General features: G+C 40.7%; 1 protein-coding gene across 4 annotated transcripts in view; it reads left to right on the forward strand.

The window, feature by feature from the left end:
• Window positions 1-5,202: 5,202 nt before the first annotated feature.
• The window catches only part of LOC122555786 (ephrin type-A receptor 3), a 441,127-nt gene continuing 426,624 nt past the window's right edge, over window positions 5,203-19,705 (forward strand). For 3 of the 4 annotated variants that reach the window (XM_087993752.1, XM_043701927.2, XM_043701928.2), the window contains exon 1: window positions 5,203-6,213. In XM_087993752.1, coding sequence (XP_087849878.1) covers window positions 6,123-6,213 — 91 coding nt within the window. In that variant the 5' untranslated portion in view covers window positions 5,203-6,122. The remainder of the gene's footprint in view (window positions 6,214-19,705) is intronic. The other variant, XM_043701926.2, reaches the window with a different exon arrangement.

Raw genomic sequence — 19,705 nt, forward strand, 5'->3', positions numbered from 1 at the left:
TTAAAGTTATTAGACAATGTCAAGGAATCATTTCAATGCAGTGAATGGCTAAGCTCTGGAATGCACTGACTGATTGTGTGGTAGAAGAAGGTTCATTTCAGGCATTCAACAGGGAATTAGATTGTTCTCTGAAACGGAAGGATGCTATGTAGAAATTTAGGTCAGCTACTCCTATGTAAATGTTCCTATTTTTCAATTCCTTAGCAACTCACAGTTTAAGACAAAATATCAGCATCTTGGATATGGGTAATGATGAATAAAGCAAAAAGAGCTGTTTCAGATAAGTTTAAGAAGGCACCGCCATGTTATAAACATGAGAAAATGGAAGCTGACTTAATCTCACACGAACTGAATTCCCAATCTCACTGATGTCCATCAGTCATAGCAGCAGAAATTAGGCCATTCAGCCCATCGAGTCTGCTCCAGCATTCAATCATGGCTGATAAGTTTCTCAGCCACATTCTCCCACTTTCTTCCTGTAATCCTTGATTCCCTTGATACTCAAGAACCTATCTGTCTTAGTCTTAAATACACTCAATGATCTGGCCTCCACAGCCTTCTGTGGCAATGAATTCCATAGATTCACCACTCTCTGGCTGAAGAAGTTTCTCCTGATCTCCATTTTAAAAGGCCTTCCCTTTACTCTAAGGCTGTGCCCTCAGGTCCTAGTCTCTCCTACCATTGGAAACATTTTCTCAACATCCACTCTGTCCAGGCCATTCAGTATTCTGTATGTTTAATTAGATCCCCCCTCATCCTTCTAAATTCCATCGAGTATAAACCCAGAGACCTCATACGTTCCTCATATTTTCATTCCTGTGACCATTCTCATGAACCTCTCTGAACACATCTCAGGGCCAGTACATCCTTCCTGAGATATGGGGCCCAAAACTTCATGCAATACTCCAAGTGTGGTCTAGCCAAAGCCTTATAGACCTTCAGAAGTACATCCCTGCTTTTACATTCAAGTCCTCTCAAAAGAAATGCCATAATTGAATTTGCTTTCCTAACTACTAACTCAACTTGCAAGTTTATCTTGAGAGAATCATAGACTCGAACTCCCAAGTCTCTTTGCAACTCAGATTTCTGAATTTTCTCCCCATTTAGAAAATAATCCATGCTTCTATTCTTCCTACCAAGGTGCATCACCTCACACTTTCCCACATTGTACTTCATCTGCCACTTCTTTGCCCACTCTCCTAACCTGTCCAAATCCTGCCTCCTCAATGCTACCTGTCCCTCTACCTATCATTATATCTCTTCAAACTTAGCCAAAATGCCCTCAGTTCCTTCATCTAGATTGTTAATGTATAAAGTGAAAACGTGGTCCCAACACTGAGCTTTGCGGAACACCACTTGTCATTGGCTGCCATCCTGAGAAGGACACTTTAATCCCCATTTTCTGCTTTCCGCCATACAGCCAGGCTTCTATCCATGCTAGCACCTTGCTTGTAATACCTTGAGCTCTTATGTTACTCAATAGCATCCAGTGCAGTACCATGTCAAAGGCCTTTTTGAAGTCCAGGTAGATAACATTCATTGGCTCTCCTTGGTCTAACCTACTCCTTACTTCCTGAAATAACTCCAGCAGATTTATCAGGCATGACCACCCCTGATGAAACCATGCTGACTTTGTCCTATTTTATCCATAAACTTCCAAGTATTCAGAAATCTCATCCTTCACAATGAATTCCAGGATCTTACCGGCTATGCTAATCAGTCTGTAATTTTCCATCTTTTGCCTTACTCCCTTTTTAAACATGGGTGTCACTTGTGCAATTTTCCCGTTCCCTGGGACCCTCCCAGAATCTAGCAATTCCTGCAAGATCTCTATTAACACCTCCGCTATCTCTTTAGTTATCTCCCTTAGAACTCTGGGGTGTAGTCCATCTGGGGGTGAGGGGTTTGGTGGATTTATCCACCTTCAGCCGATTCATTTTTTCTATCATCTTCTCCTTGGTGATGGCCACCATGTTCAGCTCTGCTCCCTCACTCTCTTGAATTTTTGGGATATTACTTGTGTCTTTCACCATGAAGACTGACACGAAGTTTCAGTTCCTCAGCCATTTCCTTGTTCCCCAATACTATCTCTCCAGCATCATCTTCCAGTGGCCCAATGTCCTCTATTTTGCCTCTCTATTGCCCTTTATATATCTAAAGAAACTCTTACCATCTTCCTTTATATTATTGGCTAGCTTACCCTCATCTTTAATCACAATGGGACAGTGCCAAATGAGAATCAAATAGTATTCCCAATGCACAAGACAGATAATCAGATGTCGATTGGTTCAAGGCTTTTATGGCTACTCTGGCAGTTGTCTCAAGGAAAGATCAATGGACCCACAGGAAAAGCAGGTACACCTCCCAGTCACAGACGGGTGGAAAAGAATACAATAGGGTGTTTTTGAACATGAACACAAAAGCTGATTCTGATTGTTACCACTGGATATCAAGCTAAAACTAACATTTATGCAATACTAAACAGACTGCAATTTGCTACTGGCTATTTTACATGCCTCCCAAAACTGATTTCATAATTCAGATGTTTGATTGTGGTCTGGCTTTTTAGATTAGATTCCCTACAGTGTGGAAACAGGCCCTTCGGCCCAACAAGTCTACACCAACCCTCCGAAGAGAAACCCAGCCCCCTATATTTACCCCTGACTAATCACCTAACACTACAGGCAAGTTAGCATGTCCAATTCACCTGACCTGCAAATCTTTGGACTGTGGGAGGAAACCAGAGCACCCGAAGGAAACCCCCCCAGACGCAAGGAGAATGTGCAACCTCCACACAGTTGCCTGAGGTGGGAATTGAACAAGGGTCCCTGGCGCTGTGAGGCAGCAGTGCTAACCACTGAGCCACCATACCACCCCAATGTTTTGATACATTGCTTTGCATAACGCAGCAAGGAAATCTTTGGTCTGTTAGCGGTGAGTCAGTTGCTTTCAGCCAAGCCAATCTAAAGATAATAGGTTCAGCATCCTGAAGCTGGGGTCAGGATAGGTGAGTCAAATTTTAGGAAAGAAATGTTTAAAATCAAAGATTTAATCACTTGCAACCGTCACCTGCTACCTGTTGGGAAATGCATGAGGGCACCTAACCAAGAAAGGTGCAGTGTAGACAATGTGTCCTTGTCTAATCCAATAATCTGCCTCAGTTCAGACAATACACATTGCCACTTGAATAGTGGTACCATTCCCCTAATTGATTTAATAATACCTTCACAAGGAAGTAATTGAAAAGATGTACAAAGTCATCAAAGAGTGGGCTCTAATTCATTAGGTGCATGCACTGGAATGCATGGATGGTGCAAATAGATTCAACAGTGCGTTTCAAAACGATAATTAGGTATGTACTTGAAAAGGAAAAATCTACAGGGCTGTGGGAAAATTGCAGAGGAGTGGGACTAATTGAACAGATCTGACAAATCGTGCCCACAACCATGGTGGCTGAATGGCATCCTCTAGATGTTCAATTATGTTAATGAGGGGAGGGAAGGGTAACATGTAGATTTGATTCACTGCTGATCCATGATCACTGTGCACTGAAAAAAGGATTGTTAAAGTGATCGGAGATGTTAATCATTTTACTGATTCTTCTAAGAAAAGGACAGCATATATTAGCTCCAACATCTCAGCCTGCTACCACCTCCCTGGTATGGAGCTAGCATTAATGGAATGAATTCTAGATTAGTGGTGCTGGAAGAGCACAGCAGTTCAGGCAGCATCCAAGGAGCTTGTTTCCAGCATCTGCAGTCATTGTTTTTACCTTAATGGAATGAAGTCCAGTCCAATTTTGGACAGATGGAGATTGCCTCTTCTGTCCCTTACCTCAGTCTTGTTACTGCATCCAGATTTTATTACAGATTACTGGAACCAAGTACAACCGTTTATTGTGCATTTTTTTTAAAAAAAGAAAAGAAACATCATAATTGATCCCAAACGCCAAGCACTTCAGCTCAGCCTTTTCCCTGGAGCAGTGTGAGTTTAGAGATCCCGTCTCCATCTCTCGACAGTCTTAAGAGCTCCACTGCCCTCTGTAACAATGCAGTGTTAATCACTAAAATGATGCTGCATCGTGCAAAATTAAACCCAGCACTTTGAAAAGGAAACGATGCCATACGACGCACCCAATGATTAAAGCTGTGCTGTTGAGGACGAGCGTGTACTGAAAGATCCGAAACATTCCCCAATCACTGCTTTTAAGACAATCTTCGTGAAGTAGGTCAACTCGCCTCGGATCTTAATGTGTATCTCCCCCGTGTAAAGGGTTCAATCCTCATGTCCGCTAATGACAAGTTGACCTAAGACTCAACGACCCGTGCTGTCCATTGACTTCCTCCAACCCCCCCCCTCCCCCAAAGACCTTGAGCTGCAATTACAAATGTAAACACCAAGCACAGAAGATGTAGTAAATACCCGGAACTTGAATGTGTTGCTATAAAGGTTGTGAGCGGGTGTTTTAATAGCATTTACTGTGCAGCTCAGTAAAGAAGCAGAAATTATCCTCTAGCTCTTCAGTTTATAGAATCATACAACAGGAACACAGCGAGATTCTATCAATTTGAAATGACTTTAGTTTGGAATTATTTTTCTTTGGTTTAAGGTGACCGCATCACATTCCCTTCGACCCGAAACAGGGGGGGGGGGGGGAGGGTTGCTGTTTTTGGTCGACTCACCTCAAGGTCAGCCCAGGATTTATTGCCTAAAAAAAACAAAATACTGCGGATGCTGGAATAAAAGCAGAAAGTGGTGCAGGAACTCAGCAGCTCTGTGGGAAGAGTTAACATCGTTTCGAGTCCGGTAGCCCCCCCTCTCTCTCTCTCTCCGCAGATGCTGTCAGGCTTGCTGAGTTTCTCCGGCACTTTCTGCTATCATTTCCAGTTTCCAACATCCTCAGGGTTTTGCTGTGACTGGATGCGGGCTATCACAACTTTTAAAAGATATTACACAACTGGGGGCGAATGATTCGGTGTGTATTTTTTTTCTTAAAAGGCAAAGCATCATTAATATGTGAAGCGGAATTTTAAACACGAAATGTCACTTGATGCAATATTAAACAGAACCGACTGTCATTCTTAGAGACCTAATTAGAGTTGTTAAAGGATTCGAAGGGTTAAAGGATTCGAAGGGGGCAAAAGTGCGTTTACTTTGTGCTTTATGACAAATCCATTCATTTCCCTGGATAAAACTCCTGTTAGCTAAGTAGCATAACACACGCTAAGAGTGCGGGACTTGAACACAAACGCTTCTGTATTTTTTTAACGGTTGAACATCTAAAGGTTGTCACCAGCCAGTAACACTGAAGTTCATGGTCTCAACATCGCAGAGAAGCTTCGAGCCGAAAAGTCCCAAGTCAGTGAAAATGGGGAACCAGACACACACACAGAACAAGAGCAGCCGCCGTAGTTCTTAAGGGAGTAACGCTCATGTGAAACAAAACAAAAATCTACGTTCAAATTAGAGGATGTCTCTTTAACAACCTGTCAGCTAGTCCCAAGCGACATTCTGACAGAATACAAACACACAAACATCGTAAAGTCACTTCCTCAACATGTTCGAAGAATTTTTAAAAAAATTCCAAATATGGCTTTAAATCTGTGAAATAAATTAAACTGATTTGATTCGTTTGAAAAAAAAAACCCTTGGTGAAATCATCGTAAAATGTGTGCACTAACGAGCGAGGATATATATGTATATAAAACAGCCGGTGCGGATATGGGATTGGGTCTGAGGATTTCGGTTCATGAAGTCATCCACTTAGCTAACAAGGCCAGTGCACAGAATTATACAGAGTTCATCGAACAGGAGCCAGTTATTGCTCTGCCTGTCTTTGAGTGCACCTTCTCACAATGTGAACATCAGTGAATCGCTAACGTGGATGTTAAAGCAGAGCCGGGGCGAGAAGGAGGAGGTGGTAGAGAGAGGGGGGGGGGAGGGCTACCTCTTTAAGGTGGTGGCTGAGTGAGGCAGAGCTGGTTGCCTGGCTCCTGATTGACAGAGAAGACGTTGACTTGCTGCTTCCTTTGGCAGGTTCTCGGCTCCCGTCTCTCTCTCTCTCTCTCTCTATTCCTGCTCGGTAACTTTAAAGAGGGGAATGCAGACGCCAGCGGACTAAGATGGCTCTCCCGCGGTGGATTTACCCCTTGCTGCACACACTCCACCTCATCCTCGCCTGCGATGCCGCCAGGTCTTACCCGGCCAACGAGGGTAAGTTTCATGTTGGGGCGACCATTGCGTTGTAGCGGAGAGGGTGGGGGGAGAAAGTTAACGCTCGGGGATTTGAAACGCTTTGTGATGAGTTGAGACAGCCAATCGCTGGAACATTTTCTGCACGTCTACCCGACTGGAAAGAATTGCAAGGAGAGGGAAAGGGAATTTGAATGATGACCCGTAAGATGTCACTGGGCTCGAGTTGCTTTATGAAGCGGAATTCTCTGTCTCACGCTTCCCTCTCGGCACACGTAAACCAGACCATTAAGCTCGTCTGTCGGACTAATTTGCTGATGAGCAGGAAGTTTAGCAGATGCAGGGAAGACATAACCTTGAGGATGGGATACAGAGAGGATCTGCGGCAACTTTGCTTTGGGTCATTTCCCTTGAGGACAGCTCTCCCTAAATACACACTTGGCTACATGGTTGAGACACTGTTTAACAGCATCACCTGGAATCGTCTTAACGATTACGTGGCGAAGGTGCATTTAGATTTCTATCAGTAGATTGGGGCCAGTGTATGATGTTACTGCACGTATGCAGTGAAGTGAGGAGTTACTTCGCCACGCGTCCGCTGAAAGTTGCTTGTCAGATCCGAGGTGTTTTCTCAGGCAATATAGTGTTAATTTGTGATGCACATTTTGTACCTGGCAGGGCGCACAAGTTTGGTTACGGTGGCTAAGTGGTTAACACTGCTGCCTCACAGCACCAGGGACCCGGGTTGGACTCCACCCTCGGGTAACTGTGTGGAGTTTGCACATTCTCCCCGTGTCTGTGTGGGTTTCCTCCCACAGACCAAAGATGTGCAGGTTAGGTGAATTGGCCAATGCTAAATTACCGATAGTGTTCAGGGATGTGCAAGCTAGGTGGATTAGCCGTGGGGAATGCAGGGATAGGGTAGGGGGGCTGGTTCTAGGTGGGAAGATCTTCGGAGGCGCGGTGCGGACCCGATGGGCTGAATGGCCTGTCCGCACGCTGTAGGGATTTCATGTTTCGTTTTCGGTCATTCCCTATCTCTCCACTACTGAGTGAAACACAAGGCGGCAGTATTCCCCGTCTCGGGCTGCGCCACTTGCTGATTTGAAATAAGGTTTAATCCCGTTCTGCAAACTTCTTAATTAAGGAGTTTTAACACGACCGGGCCTTATTTCCCTTTCTCCCCCGACCCCCTTTTTTTTGAAAAGAGACAGCGCCCATTGTCAAACGAGAAAAATGTAACATCTAAAGATTTTCCTATATATTTGGAAACGTTTAACTTTTGACATTTAAAAAAAAATGGTGTTAGAGACATGTAGTCTGAACACAGAACAGACCAGTACAGCACAGGAACAGGCCCTTCGGCCCTCCATGGCTGCGTCGACCATGCTATTCTAAATTAGACCCATCTGCCTTCATTTGGTCCATATCCCTCTACTCCCTGCCGTCTAAATCCTCCCTTTACTGACAACAGCCCTACTGTAGTGGGGCACTGATCGGTCCTCTGAAAGGAAATCCACTCTGTTTTTCTTTGCACTAGTCAGTTCATTTTACTGTAAAGATTCTGACTCTGCTGCTGGCACCTGTGATGAACCTCAAGTTTCTTATTTACTTAATTTTCTCTTTGTATCCCCACCTGACGTGGTGACTGTTATTGGGATGCTACTTTCCAGCGGTTTGGTCATGTTCTATCATCTTGAGATGAGAAGTGGTACATTGGTAATGTGCTTACCCCTGAGCTGGATTCAAGACCCCCCGCCTCTCCATTGTGTACTAACATCCCTGAACGAGCTGATTGCTATCAATAAGGGGGGAGTATCACAATTAAGTTCAGCAAGAAATCCATTCTATACCCACATGTTCCAGCAGGGGTCACCAGACAGCATTGAAATCAGCTCAGCTTTCCACTCCCCTATCTTTCTCCTGCTCGATGTGCAGTGCCAAGGCTGCTAAAAAGCCAATTGTACACAGGTTGAGACCAGCCTTATTGTGGGCTGAAAAGCTTCCTCCTGTTTCCACGAGAACCAAAGTGTCAGCTACTAATTGTCTGCAGATTCTAACCTGATGTTCATCATATATGCACAAACAATGCTGCAGTGCCCTCAGCCTCATGTTAATCTTAAGTGATGTATATTTCTGTTAGCCTTCACAGGAAATGATATTTAGGAATGGTTTATGTTTAACCGAGTTAGCCGTTCCAGTGTCTCCTGCTGCATTAGAGATGTCATTTCCCAACAATGACATTCCATAGCTCCGTATATCCAGATGAGTAAAGCCCAGTGCTGATGATGGGTCCAACAATGTTTGCAATGAGGTTCCAACACATCTGGGCCCAACTTAACATTTAACCCTTTAATCTAAATAGCAGCTAAAATATTATTAGATTCTTTTTTGGGTCCAAAGTGTAGCAAACTGGTTGATGGTAGTAACTTCATAAGTTTTGGCTAGTGGTTTTCCTCTAATAACTTATGGACTCGAGTGCTGGATCCCACAGATGGCAACCACCCTCCCATACTGTACCTCTCTCATGCAGTCATTCTGCAACTGAGTGGAGAGTGAGGCAGTTGAACTGTGGAAGGATCACACTCAAACTCCAGCTGCTTTGCATTGATTTTTTTTCCCCCAATACAATAGGAATCATTGGGTAGTGTTTGCAAGCTTTTTTTAAAAAAGTGTCTTTTTTTAAAAAAACCTCCCGACTTCAGAGAGAAATGATGCCAGTTTTAGCAGCTCACTGCTACGTTAGTTGAGATGAGATAATTTGGTACAATTCATTATCAAACCTGTCAGAGTACTGGTCTGTACGGTTTATTAGCGCACAGGGTGCTTTTACCTTGTTAGGTGATTGAGATGCTCTGCAGTCAGACACATGGCATATTTAGACCAGCACACTGATGGAAGAAATGAATCCGTCAACCTTTTGCATCTGCTAACATTTTTAGCAAGAGAGGCTTTATGTTTTTGCAGTGCCCTGAAACTTTTTGTTTTTGGTCTTTAGAATACCATATGAAATACTTCCAAAGTGTCAAGTCATCATAATCTTACCAGACTGCAGGGCTGCTCTCTCATTAGAGAGAGATGACTGGTAGTGATTCAACCTGAGGGTCACCATGCCTCTGGTGAGGGGAGAGCTTGAAAAGGAGAGTCCTTCATGGAGTGGAGTGTGGAGAGTGATCTCATGCGGTTGATATCATGTTGCTTTGCAACCCAACTGTCCAGCCAACTGAGCTAAATGGACGCCTTTCAAAGTGCAGTCACTGTTTTAATGTGGGACTTAACGACAGCCAATTTTCTGCACCATTGGGTTCACACAACAGTACACCAATGACCAGATAATCTGTCTTTTAGATGATGTTTGAGGGATAAGTGTGGCCAGGCCACTAGGGAGAACTCATCTGCTCATCTTCACAATAGTGCCTTGGGATCTCTTTTGTCCATATAAGAGACCAGACTGGTCCTCTGCTTAATAGCTCATCTGAAAGATGACATGCCTGATTCTCCCAGGACTGCACTGGAAAGCAAGCCCAGATTTTGTGCTTTTCTTCTGTCATGCAGCTGGATAATAGAGAAGATAATGAATAGGTTTGCTCACGACTCCTGGCAGAGAAAGTGATGAAACATTGATGTTACAGGAAAAAAATCCAAATTTCAAGCTTTGCAATATTTTACTGGTAATAACAAGTGACCTGATGAGTCAGAAGATATACCAACATTCAGAGTTAGGAGCTACTGGAGAAGAGTGAAGTAGTCAGAAATAATTTGGCTGTCAATATCTTTTTTCTGTGAAATATTTGTCCTAGATTTCTCAAATGTTCTATGGCCTGTTATCCCTTAAAGCTGACTCTTTTCTGGTTATTGCCAACTATGTGAAACCTGATGGAATCTCATGGAAGAGCAAATGTATCTGCAAAAGGGAAAAAAAAGCAGAATGAAGAGGATCAATAGAGATATTGATCTTGGGGATGGGAAATGAGAGATTGAATGTTGTAATTTTTTTTCTCGTGTACTCCAGTATCACAACAATTTTTGTCCTAGTTCTATAAACAAAATCACATTTTATTTTGCTGTTGTAGATAATTGAAGGATCAATTTAAAAATAAACTTAATGCAAACTGAGCATATGCACACTGACGTTCCCTTTCACCTCATCACCTCAAATTATGAATTTATAGCAAAATAAATTGAGCAGAGTTCCTCCAGGCCAGTTGCTGAATATTAGCAACAACCTGCTCTGGAATATTCATTTGATGTGATTTGGACCTATTTATACATTTGTGTATGGCCATGGCTCTATCAGATGGAGAAAAAACTTTAAGAGCTAACGTTTTAAAAATCTCGTCACATACACAATATTTAACTGCGCTGACCTCAATGAGACAGTGCTGTGACTTTGCAGGCAAGGCTTTTATTTACCTGTTCCTTCTATTTGTCAGTTCCAACCCCCCTTCACTTTCTAATGGTGTGACTGTTGTCAGTGTATACCCAAGGCTAATGTGCAGAATATGCCCACTTGGGTAAAAGATGGGTGTGCTAACATGAGTTGCTCACCAACAGGGGCCAGTAAAGAAGTCTGAGGACTTTACCTTGTATCCCTCTTCCTCATTCTGGGGCCCTGCAGGTCAGTTGTAATTTCTCTGCTGCAGAGATCAGCTAACTCCACAGAGAATCGGGCACAAAAGCAGAAATTGCTGGAAAAGCTCAACAGGTCTGGCAGCACCAGTGGAGAGAAATCAGAATTACTTTTGCAGATCGAGCAACCCTTCCTCCAAACATTTCTGTTTTAATCAATCCTGGGACTCTGGACTCTGACCCTCCACTGTACTTGGTTGATGTCTTTATCCACAAAGGCATTGGAAAAGCTCTCCCTATTTCTAAATCTTTCACAGAATGATCTTCGTAGAAACATTGAATTACATTGTGTAAGAGACTATTCATAATTGTACTTTGCCAGACCTATAGATGCTAGTAGTATATATGACACTAACTTCAAATCCATAAAGCAAAGATATGTGCTGGATCTCTTGTATATGCACACCACGTCAAAACAGGAGAAGTTGGGACAGGTAATCCAAAAAACATGGTGAAAGATGTAATTTTCAAGTGACAGTCTTAGAGGGAGAGTGAGAGAGAGCAAGAGAGAGTGAGTGAGTCAATCAGTGATACGGAGAGAGTGTGGCTCTGTATCTCATTACAGTGTAACCTCACATTGAATTGTCCAGGAAGATATGATCTACCAGAGCACAAAATTAGGATGACACATGGTCACTGCTTTTCTATGATCCATCATACAAATTAGGTTTTCTGTTGTATGCATTATTCAGTAAAAATGAATGCTTCAAATATAAATACAAGTATAAATGAATGCTTCTAAAATGAAAATAAGTAACAGCTCTGTATATGAAGCACATCATGTCTTTAGCTGACATGATTTCTGCCTCAAGTGTAGTGTCTCAATGTGTTCGATTATATAACCGAACTCTAATACATATACTTCTTTAAAATGGCCCCTTAAGAATAGGAATCCTGTACTTAATGTTTTAAAATTCCTAACTGTAATGTGCTGTCTATAGACCTTCTAAAGATTACATTAAGGGTGTTGAACTTATGTAGTGAGAGAGATGCCAAGATGCTCACATCAGTGCTAATGGATGCACTCAGACTTGTGCAAAAGCCATAAATGCTACCAGCTGTGTTTGTTTTTTTTTAAAAAATCAAACTATATTATGGCAACTGTAGAGCAGGTGGGATTTGAACTCAGGCTTCCTAGCTCCGAGATTGGGCATTACCATTGTCATGAGCACCCCACCCCCCCAAAAAAAAGTGGTGAACTTCTTTAACAACATTCAAACACCGATCACAGAACCTTTGATTCCTCCATACCCCACAGTTTGAATTAACAATGCTGCGTGTTTCTCAGTTTTGTGCCCAGATAACATCAACTTGGCCAAGCAAGAATTGAGCATATCAACTAATTAGACAGTACCTGCAAGATGTTGATGCTTCTATCTGTTAAGAATAAGTAATATATATGATTTAAAATGGACAGGATGGGATCATTTAGCTCAGTTGGCTGGATTGTAATGCAGGAGAAAGTGAGGTCTGCAGATGCTGGAGATCAAAGTTGAAACTTTATTGCTGGAACAGCACAGCAGGTCAGGCAGCATCCAGGGAACAGGAGATTCGACGTTTCGGGCACAGGCCCTTCTTCAGGAATGCAGAGCACTGCCAATGGTGTGAATTAAATTCTTGTACCAGCTGAAATCATGAAAGTCCCATCTTCTTCTCAACCTCACCCTGTTGCTTGAGCAATAGTGACCCTTGGGTTAAACCACCATAAGTTGTCTCTCTAATGAGAGCATAGCTGTATGGTCCAGGAGGAGTTTGGTGACTTTAGCATTACCTTTTTGCTACTTTAAAATCGGGGTGGTATAGTGGCTCAGCACAGCTGTCTCTCCACTCCAGGGATCCAGTTTCGATTCCAGCAAACTCCATACCCGACATTCTCCCCGTGTCTGCATGGGTTTCCTCCAACAGCCAAAGATGTGCAGGTTAGGTGGATTGGCCATGCTAAAAGCCCTAGCATCCAGGAAGGTACAGGCTAGGTGGATTAGGAAATGCAGGGTTACTGGGGTGGGGTGTGTCTGGGTGGGATGCCCTTCAGAGGGTCAAATGTAGACCCGATGGGCCAAATGGCCTGTTTCCACTCTGTAGGGATTCTATAAATGTAACGATAATGTGGCTGGGAAGGGGGAAAACAAGTAGATATATATGCCAATGACAAACCATCCACTCTTAATGAGTCTGTCTTAGTTTGATTTTAAATAATGTGTTAATTAAAGAAAGGCATACCTGTAATGTTCTAATCATATTCTCAGCTCACAAAGCACCATACCTTGTGTCCAGCAAAAGACTACAAACAGCAAATCATCAATTTTATTGATCTTTGGTTGAGATAAATATTGGAACAACCTCCAGCATAAAAATTTACCACAGCAGGCGCTCCTTTTCAGGCAAAGACCTATTTGTTTTTCTTTCAATAATGTCAAGGGTCCTTTTACATTTACCTGAGATGGGACCCTGGTTTGATGGTGTCCCTAACCTTGAACAGTGTAACACTCCCTCAGTACTACACTAAACCATAGCACAGATTATTTTCTCCAGTTTTATGTTAGGGTGTAATCCTTAATTTGACTCAAGGGATGAGTGTGCTGCCATAGAATCACATCAGATAATCACAGACCTGTATTGTAAGTATTTTTACATTCTGCCATTGATGCCATACAAAAATCTCAAATCTGTGTTGGCCTGGCATTGACAGCCATGCAAGCGGTGGTTTAGGATATTACCATTTTAATTCTGGGACTGTGTTTGAACGCAAGCCAAATTGATTGAATTCCATTCTCAGCTGTCTGGCAACAGTTTTCACAGACCTTTAGTGAAATGAGTTCGGGCAGTTTCAACTCATTTCCCAGTGAGCACCTCTGTATAAAACCTTAATCCAACACTAATTTATCTTTAATTGGATAATTCCATGTCTGCAAAGGGCAGCCTGCTGTGGGGAATGGAAGTTCTATGCTGGAGACTGAATGAATAATATGTATAGTTTGCTAAATGAAGTCTACTACCATACTGACCTCTCGGTTTTCAAACAGATCTCTGGGTCTTCCACGCTTCCCCCTCCCCCCACCAAATAACCGTAATCATGAGGATTACAATAGTACCCGGAGCCAAACAGAGATGTTATTGAATTTCTGAATTTATTGAAGTTATAAACTGACATTCTATTTCTGCTAGATATTAAAAACGTAATCTCTGATGATACTATTATCACCTTTTTAGCAAGTGGGACTTTTTTTTTCTTCCTGAAAGTCAGGACGGGTGTATCAACGCAAGTGTAAAAATCCTCTGTACACTCAAGAGCTCTCTGGGTTTAGAAATGGTACATATGCGAACAAAACTAATGGAATATGGATGTTAAAGACACTGTTAAGCATGTTTGAACATCACTAATCTTTTAATAGACTTAACATTGGTGATTTGAGGTATATTCAAATTGATAGAATAGAGATTGAAGTTTAGTATTTGCACTATTTCTCCTTTCTCTGACATTTCTGCTAATTCAATTAACCTAATTTGCTTAATTCTTTTAAAATTATTTTAGGATAAATCTTTCAACTACAAAAACACCTTCACAACCAGCTATGCATTTTGATATAATTGTGCACAAGAAGCTTGGTCTTTCCTTTTATCTTACTAATAATATTATTTTCCCACTTCTATGTGGACATTGTCCACATCTGATATCCTGGTTGAGAGTCAAATTTCTGTTGAACTGAGATAGGAGGAGTGCACTAACATCAATGGCAGGGAAATTTGTGTATCATAATGTAAGTTTAAAAATATTTTGCCCAAATCCCAATGTGTTCAATTATAAGTTTTATCTATATTAATCTTAGAACAAGAGGTCTATTAACTGATTCTTTTTAATAAGCATGAGATGATCAACTAATCATGAAACAAAACCCATTTAATGAAGGCGCAGAATTAGTTAATGCGGACTTTGAATTATACAATGCTTTCTCCTTTTAAATAATCCAAAATACACGCAAATAAATACATACTCAGGGGCTGGAGGTGTGTGTGTGCGGGGTGGGGGGGGGGGGGGGATTGAAATGGATTTCTATGCGCACAGATTCAATTTAAAAAGGAGGTTAAAAGAAACACTTTATTATCAAAGGTGAGTATTCTTGAAGATTATATTAGAAAAGCATGGAACGTTCTAAATTTTGTTGATCTAATGGTCTTGCATATATGTTCAAAAAACTACTCATGCACAGTTGTGCCTGGGTTTTTGGCAGACACAGCTTGTTTGGGAAATACATTACTCAGAAATTTAATCACTCTTCCAGAAGAGCAAACCTTTTATCACACTGCACTACAAAGGTGTTTTGGAAGCTGAAGACAAACGCTGGACATTTTGTACTTAGCTGGCTTTCCCCCACCTGATCTAAGACAGAGCCAACTCTCCATGACACGTGATGTTCAAAAAAGTCAAGCAGGTGACATTTGAGAAGTGAGTTCATGTAATTGTCTGAAATTACTTGATTTCTAAGAAGCCTTGTTTGTAAAGTTTAGAATTTTAAAATCCAAGGTTCTCTCAGTAACTACTTTTTTAAAGACAAAATCTAATCTAATCCAAACCTTTATGTAATAGATCCATTTTTCCACAATTCTTGAAAATAATGAAGCATCTTCAGGACATTGAGTAAGTTCAAATAGGGACACTGTAATATTAGGTTTCCATCTTGGACTTTCCTAAATTATGAGAGATCAGCTGGCAGGAATTGATCTGATCCACATTCTCTTTTGGATTTTGAATACCAAGAATGGATCAGTAAAACATAGGAATCCTGGACAAAATAATTTTAAAACATCTAATCCTAACTCTAGACTAACATTTTCAAATGTATTTTGTTATTTAATTAATTTTCAATTAATAGATAAAAACAAATCAACTCAAACTTGACAGAAATATCTGGAGAAAGTGAATACTGCAGATGTTAGAGATCAGAGTAGACTGTGATGCTAGAAAAGCACAGCAGGTCAAGCAGCATCCAAGGAGGAGGAGGAGAATTGACGTTTCGGGCATAAGCCCTTCATCAGGAATTTCGACCGAAGTATCATGAGATTAGTTAGGAAATGCCAGACATTCAAACAGGATGTAGTTACAATGTAGACTTTTGTAGCAAAAGAATCAATGGTATAAAGTATACTGAAAATAATATTGAGGCAGAAGTATATGCACTTTATCATGAAAAGGCTAGAAAATGATGCTCCACTTTGATTCCAGTGACATGTCAAGGTTGCAAATTGTATGAATGAATTTGGATTGATGTGGAGGAAGATAATCCACTGGCAAGATGTATATCAGAAATAGATGGAACCAAGGATGAATCATTGTGAACTTTTAAAGCAGAAATAGAGAAAGGAGCAAAAGGAATGATGGCAAGATATGCTCTGGCTTTGTTCTGAAGTAAATATGGAACCTTGTGAAGGCAATGTCATATACCTGCACCTGGATAGGAGACAATCACTGGAGAAGGAGGTTTAGTCAGCCCTATCAAAATTATGGAAAGTATAGGGAGGGACAAAGCAACACTCCTTGTACTGATAGATGTGGCTGTTTTGCTTGCTTTAAGAAGTTAAGACATCAGCCTGGAGGAATTTAAACAGTGAGTTATGATTGGGATACAAACAGCTGAGATGCTTTAAAATGCCTTCTGTATAACATCTGTGCAGAATCTAACTAGTTTTAGTCTCCAAAGTAAAGCTTCAAATGCTTTCCTTGAAACTCCTTGTTTAAAGTTTAGCAGCTACACACATTGTCTTAGACTCTGGTCAAGCTAATGCCTTCTCTCTTTGGGTTGGCTTTCTCTCCTGTCCATTTTGAGTTTTCTTCTTCCTCTTCTTAGAAATAATTCTGATATCATTAATAAAGAAACTGTGTTATGAATTCCAATGATTCCTTGATATGTTCCAACCCAATATGACCTTGGTTACTATCTTACTATGATCAATATTTCTCTGTTAGCTCTTCTCTATGCCATGCATTCAAATGAATCTATTCCTAAGTGCTCCAATAGCCTTGATGGTAAATGTGGTTCTGTCTTTTTTTGGCTGTTCACCATGCTGTGGAGTCTGAAATCCTGATCACTACACTGACTATTGTATCCTCATGTGATACTATGTAATTCCCAAATAAGTTACTGAAGAATTCCATGTCTCAATGCTCCTGGTTTTACTTATTTCTCATTGAAGACTTGGAAGTTATCTATGAGACTAAGATGTTTGTGGCTCAAAGTGCTGTAGTTAGACTTTGTTTGGTATGTAATATGCCCAGCCTTCTGATTTATTTTTCCTTATTTTGATGCATTCCTCTCAACACTTCTCTTGTGCTTCCCAACTTTCTTCCATGTTTGTCTCAGCCTCCAAATGTTTTGCCACTTCTGACACGCAGGTTTCAACCTTTTTGTATGAAGTGCAAGTCATGAAAATCAACAACACAGAAATCAACCCATCACATCCATGCCTGACCAACAAAAAGGCATCTAACTACTTTAATTCCATTTTCCTGCACTTGGCCCATAGCCTTGCAGATGCACATCTACATACTTCTAGTTCCTCTGCTTCACTTATTGATATTTATTGATGGTCTGTTTTCTGGTACTTTCCAGCCTGTGTTTAGTTCATATTTCATTAGGCTCAATCTGAAATGTTTAATCATGGGTGATAATGTTAGGCTTGTACTTCTATTATAGGCAGAATGACCAACAGTTTATTGCCTGTATTTATCTTAAACTGGAGGCTGGTTATACAACTTAAAAACAACATTGGGTCTGCAATATAAATGGTGTAAATACTGTGCACTAGTGCCAGAAAGTTTACTCTGACTGTAGCAGCTTGAATAAACATTAATAGTACAATGAAAGAAGTGTTCCAAGGTACCTCACAGAAATAAATTGACAAAAAAGCCAAAGAAGACAATGTTGAAAATATTGGGTAGAAACTTAGTTAAACAGGTTTTTGGAGGGGTTTTTGTGTAGGGACAATAGAAAGAATGAGGTTGAAAGAGAATGTTCCAGAGATTATGGTCCAGATGGCCATTGGCTTGGTTAGTTGCCAGTGATAGGCTGAAGAAATGGGAGATGTGTAAGAAGTTATAGTTTGTGGAAGACTAAGACAACTTCAGAAGTCTCCGGGCCTGTTGCAATAGTCATACGAGTGATACAATCATAGATTAATTCATTGGATTACTACCAATAATCCATCAAGAATGACAGAATGGGGAAACTTGAAGTTTCATATGTAGATTGTCCATATTTGACTATTTGTTTTTTTGTGGAGTCTGAGGAGCATTATCAACGTTTCTATTTGTATTTGAATGTTGTTGCTCATGGCTGTGTAAGCAAACTCCCTTTTGCATATTGACCACTGCTCTTCCTGAAAATAAATCATTCCCTCTCCCAAAGTTCCTAAGCAAAGGTTGGATATAGAATTCATCAAACTACATGATTCATCCCCAGCTCCATCTATGATTCACTTCAGCCTTTCCAGCTCCATGTTTTCTTTCACCTTGGTAAAGAGTGAAAAACACTTACCTCATCATTTTGATGTTATTGGAATAAATTTGTAAGACAGACGACAAATGAAGTATTCTCTTGAAAATTAGACTATTGGTTAATTGGTGATTTGTTTAAAATAGTTGGAGAAAATCATCCTAGCTCTAGCTTATAATGAAAGCCCTGTGGATATGAAGTGCAGGAGTATAAAGTGCTAACTCACTTTGGTGTGACTGTATGAGGTAAGGCTGCCCTGTTCAGACACATTTATCACAGAGGAGCCAAAGAATTGTATCAATTAATAGTTATTCAGAGGTACTTTAACGTTACTAACCAAAGCTGCTTTCTACTACTGAACTATAGTTTGTGTATTTAATTGCACAATTATTAGCTGCTATATTTTGGCAGACAACAGTTGTTCAATGTGTGAAATTTAAATCCATACTGTGCTAACTTCTAAGGATATCGTTTATATTGACTTAATGATCTTTATTTCTAATGCATGTTACTCAGGTCAGTGATAGCATGTGGAAAATTAATATTTTAGATCCGAACAAGTCATTTATTAAGAAATCTACATTTTTTACATCAGATTCTCTGGAAAGTAAGACTTTGATCTCTATCATCTAGCAATTCCTGTGTTTGTAGGCTATGAATTTTAGGTGTTTGGAATATCGCAGTTCATTGATTGCAGGTAAGAGCAGCCTGCAGTTTGAGGAGATGATGTAGTAATGGTCATGTCATTGGACTTGGAAGATTCCAGAAGCCTAGGCTAATGCTCTGCAGCTGGTAAAATTTAAATTGAATTAGTAAATCTGGGATACAAAACTGGTAACCATAACCACCACCATTGAAGGTATTTGCAACCAATTCAGTTAGTATTGCCTGTTTATAAAAGCAGATCTTATTATGCCTAGTCCACATATGATACCAAGCCCCTGTTGAAATCAGGTTAACTTCTGACTGTCCTGAGATGCTAGCAAGATACTCAATCCAAGCAATTAAGAATGGGCAAGCAATGGCTGCTTTGCCAGCAACAGGCACTTCCAATGAAAATATATTATTTTCTAAAAATTGTTATGGAAACTGTTTGGTTCAAATACACACACAGAATTCTGAACCCTTAAAATTTTAATAAAATTTTTGAATAAACTCACAACAAAAACATTTTTAAGTTGTATACTAGAGAATTTGTAAGAAAATTCAACATGTCCTGAGAAAACATGTTCCACGTGATTTGATTGTTATAGTCTGTCTAATAACAAATTTATTCAGTGTCAGGTATGCAGCCTAAGGCAGGACATTTCAAATTGGAATTCAGCCAGTGCAGTTCTGAAGCCTGTTCACAGTTGTCCAGGCTAATCTGAAATTGGACCCCGGCAACATGCTAGAAA

Source organism: Chiloscyllium plagiosum, unplaced genomic scaffold (genome assembly GCF_037043375.1).
Source record: "Chiloscyllium plagiosum isolate Xiang-an unplaced genomic scaffold, Cpla_swu_hap1 HiC_scaffold_13, whole genome shotgun sequence".
In the NCBI taxonomy this organism is placed as follows: domain Eukaryota; kingdom Metazoa; phylum Chordata; class Chondrichthyes; order Orectolobiformes; family Hemiscylliidae; genus Chiloscyllium; species Chiloscyllium plagiosum.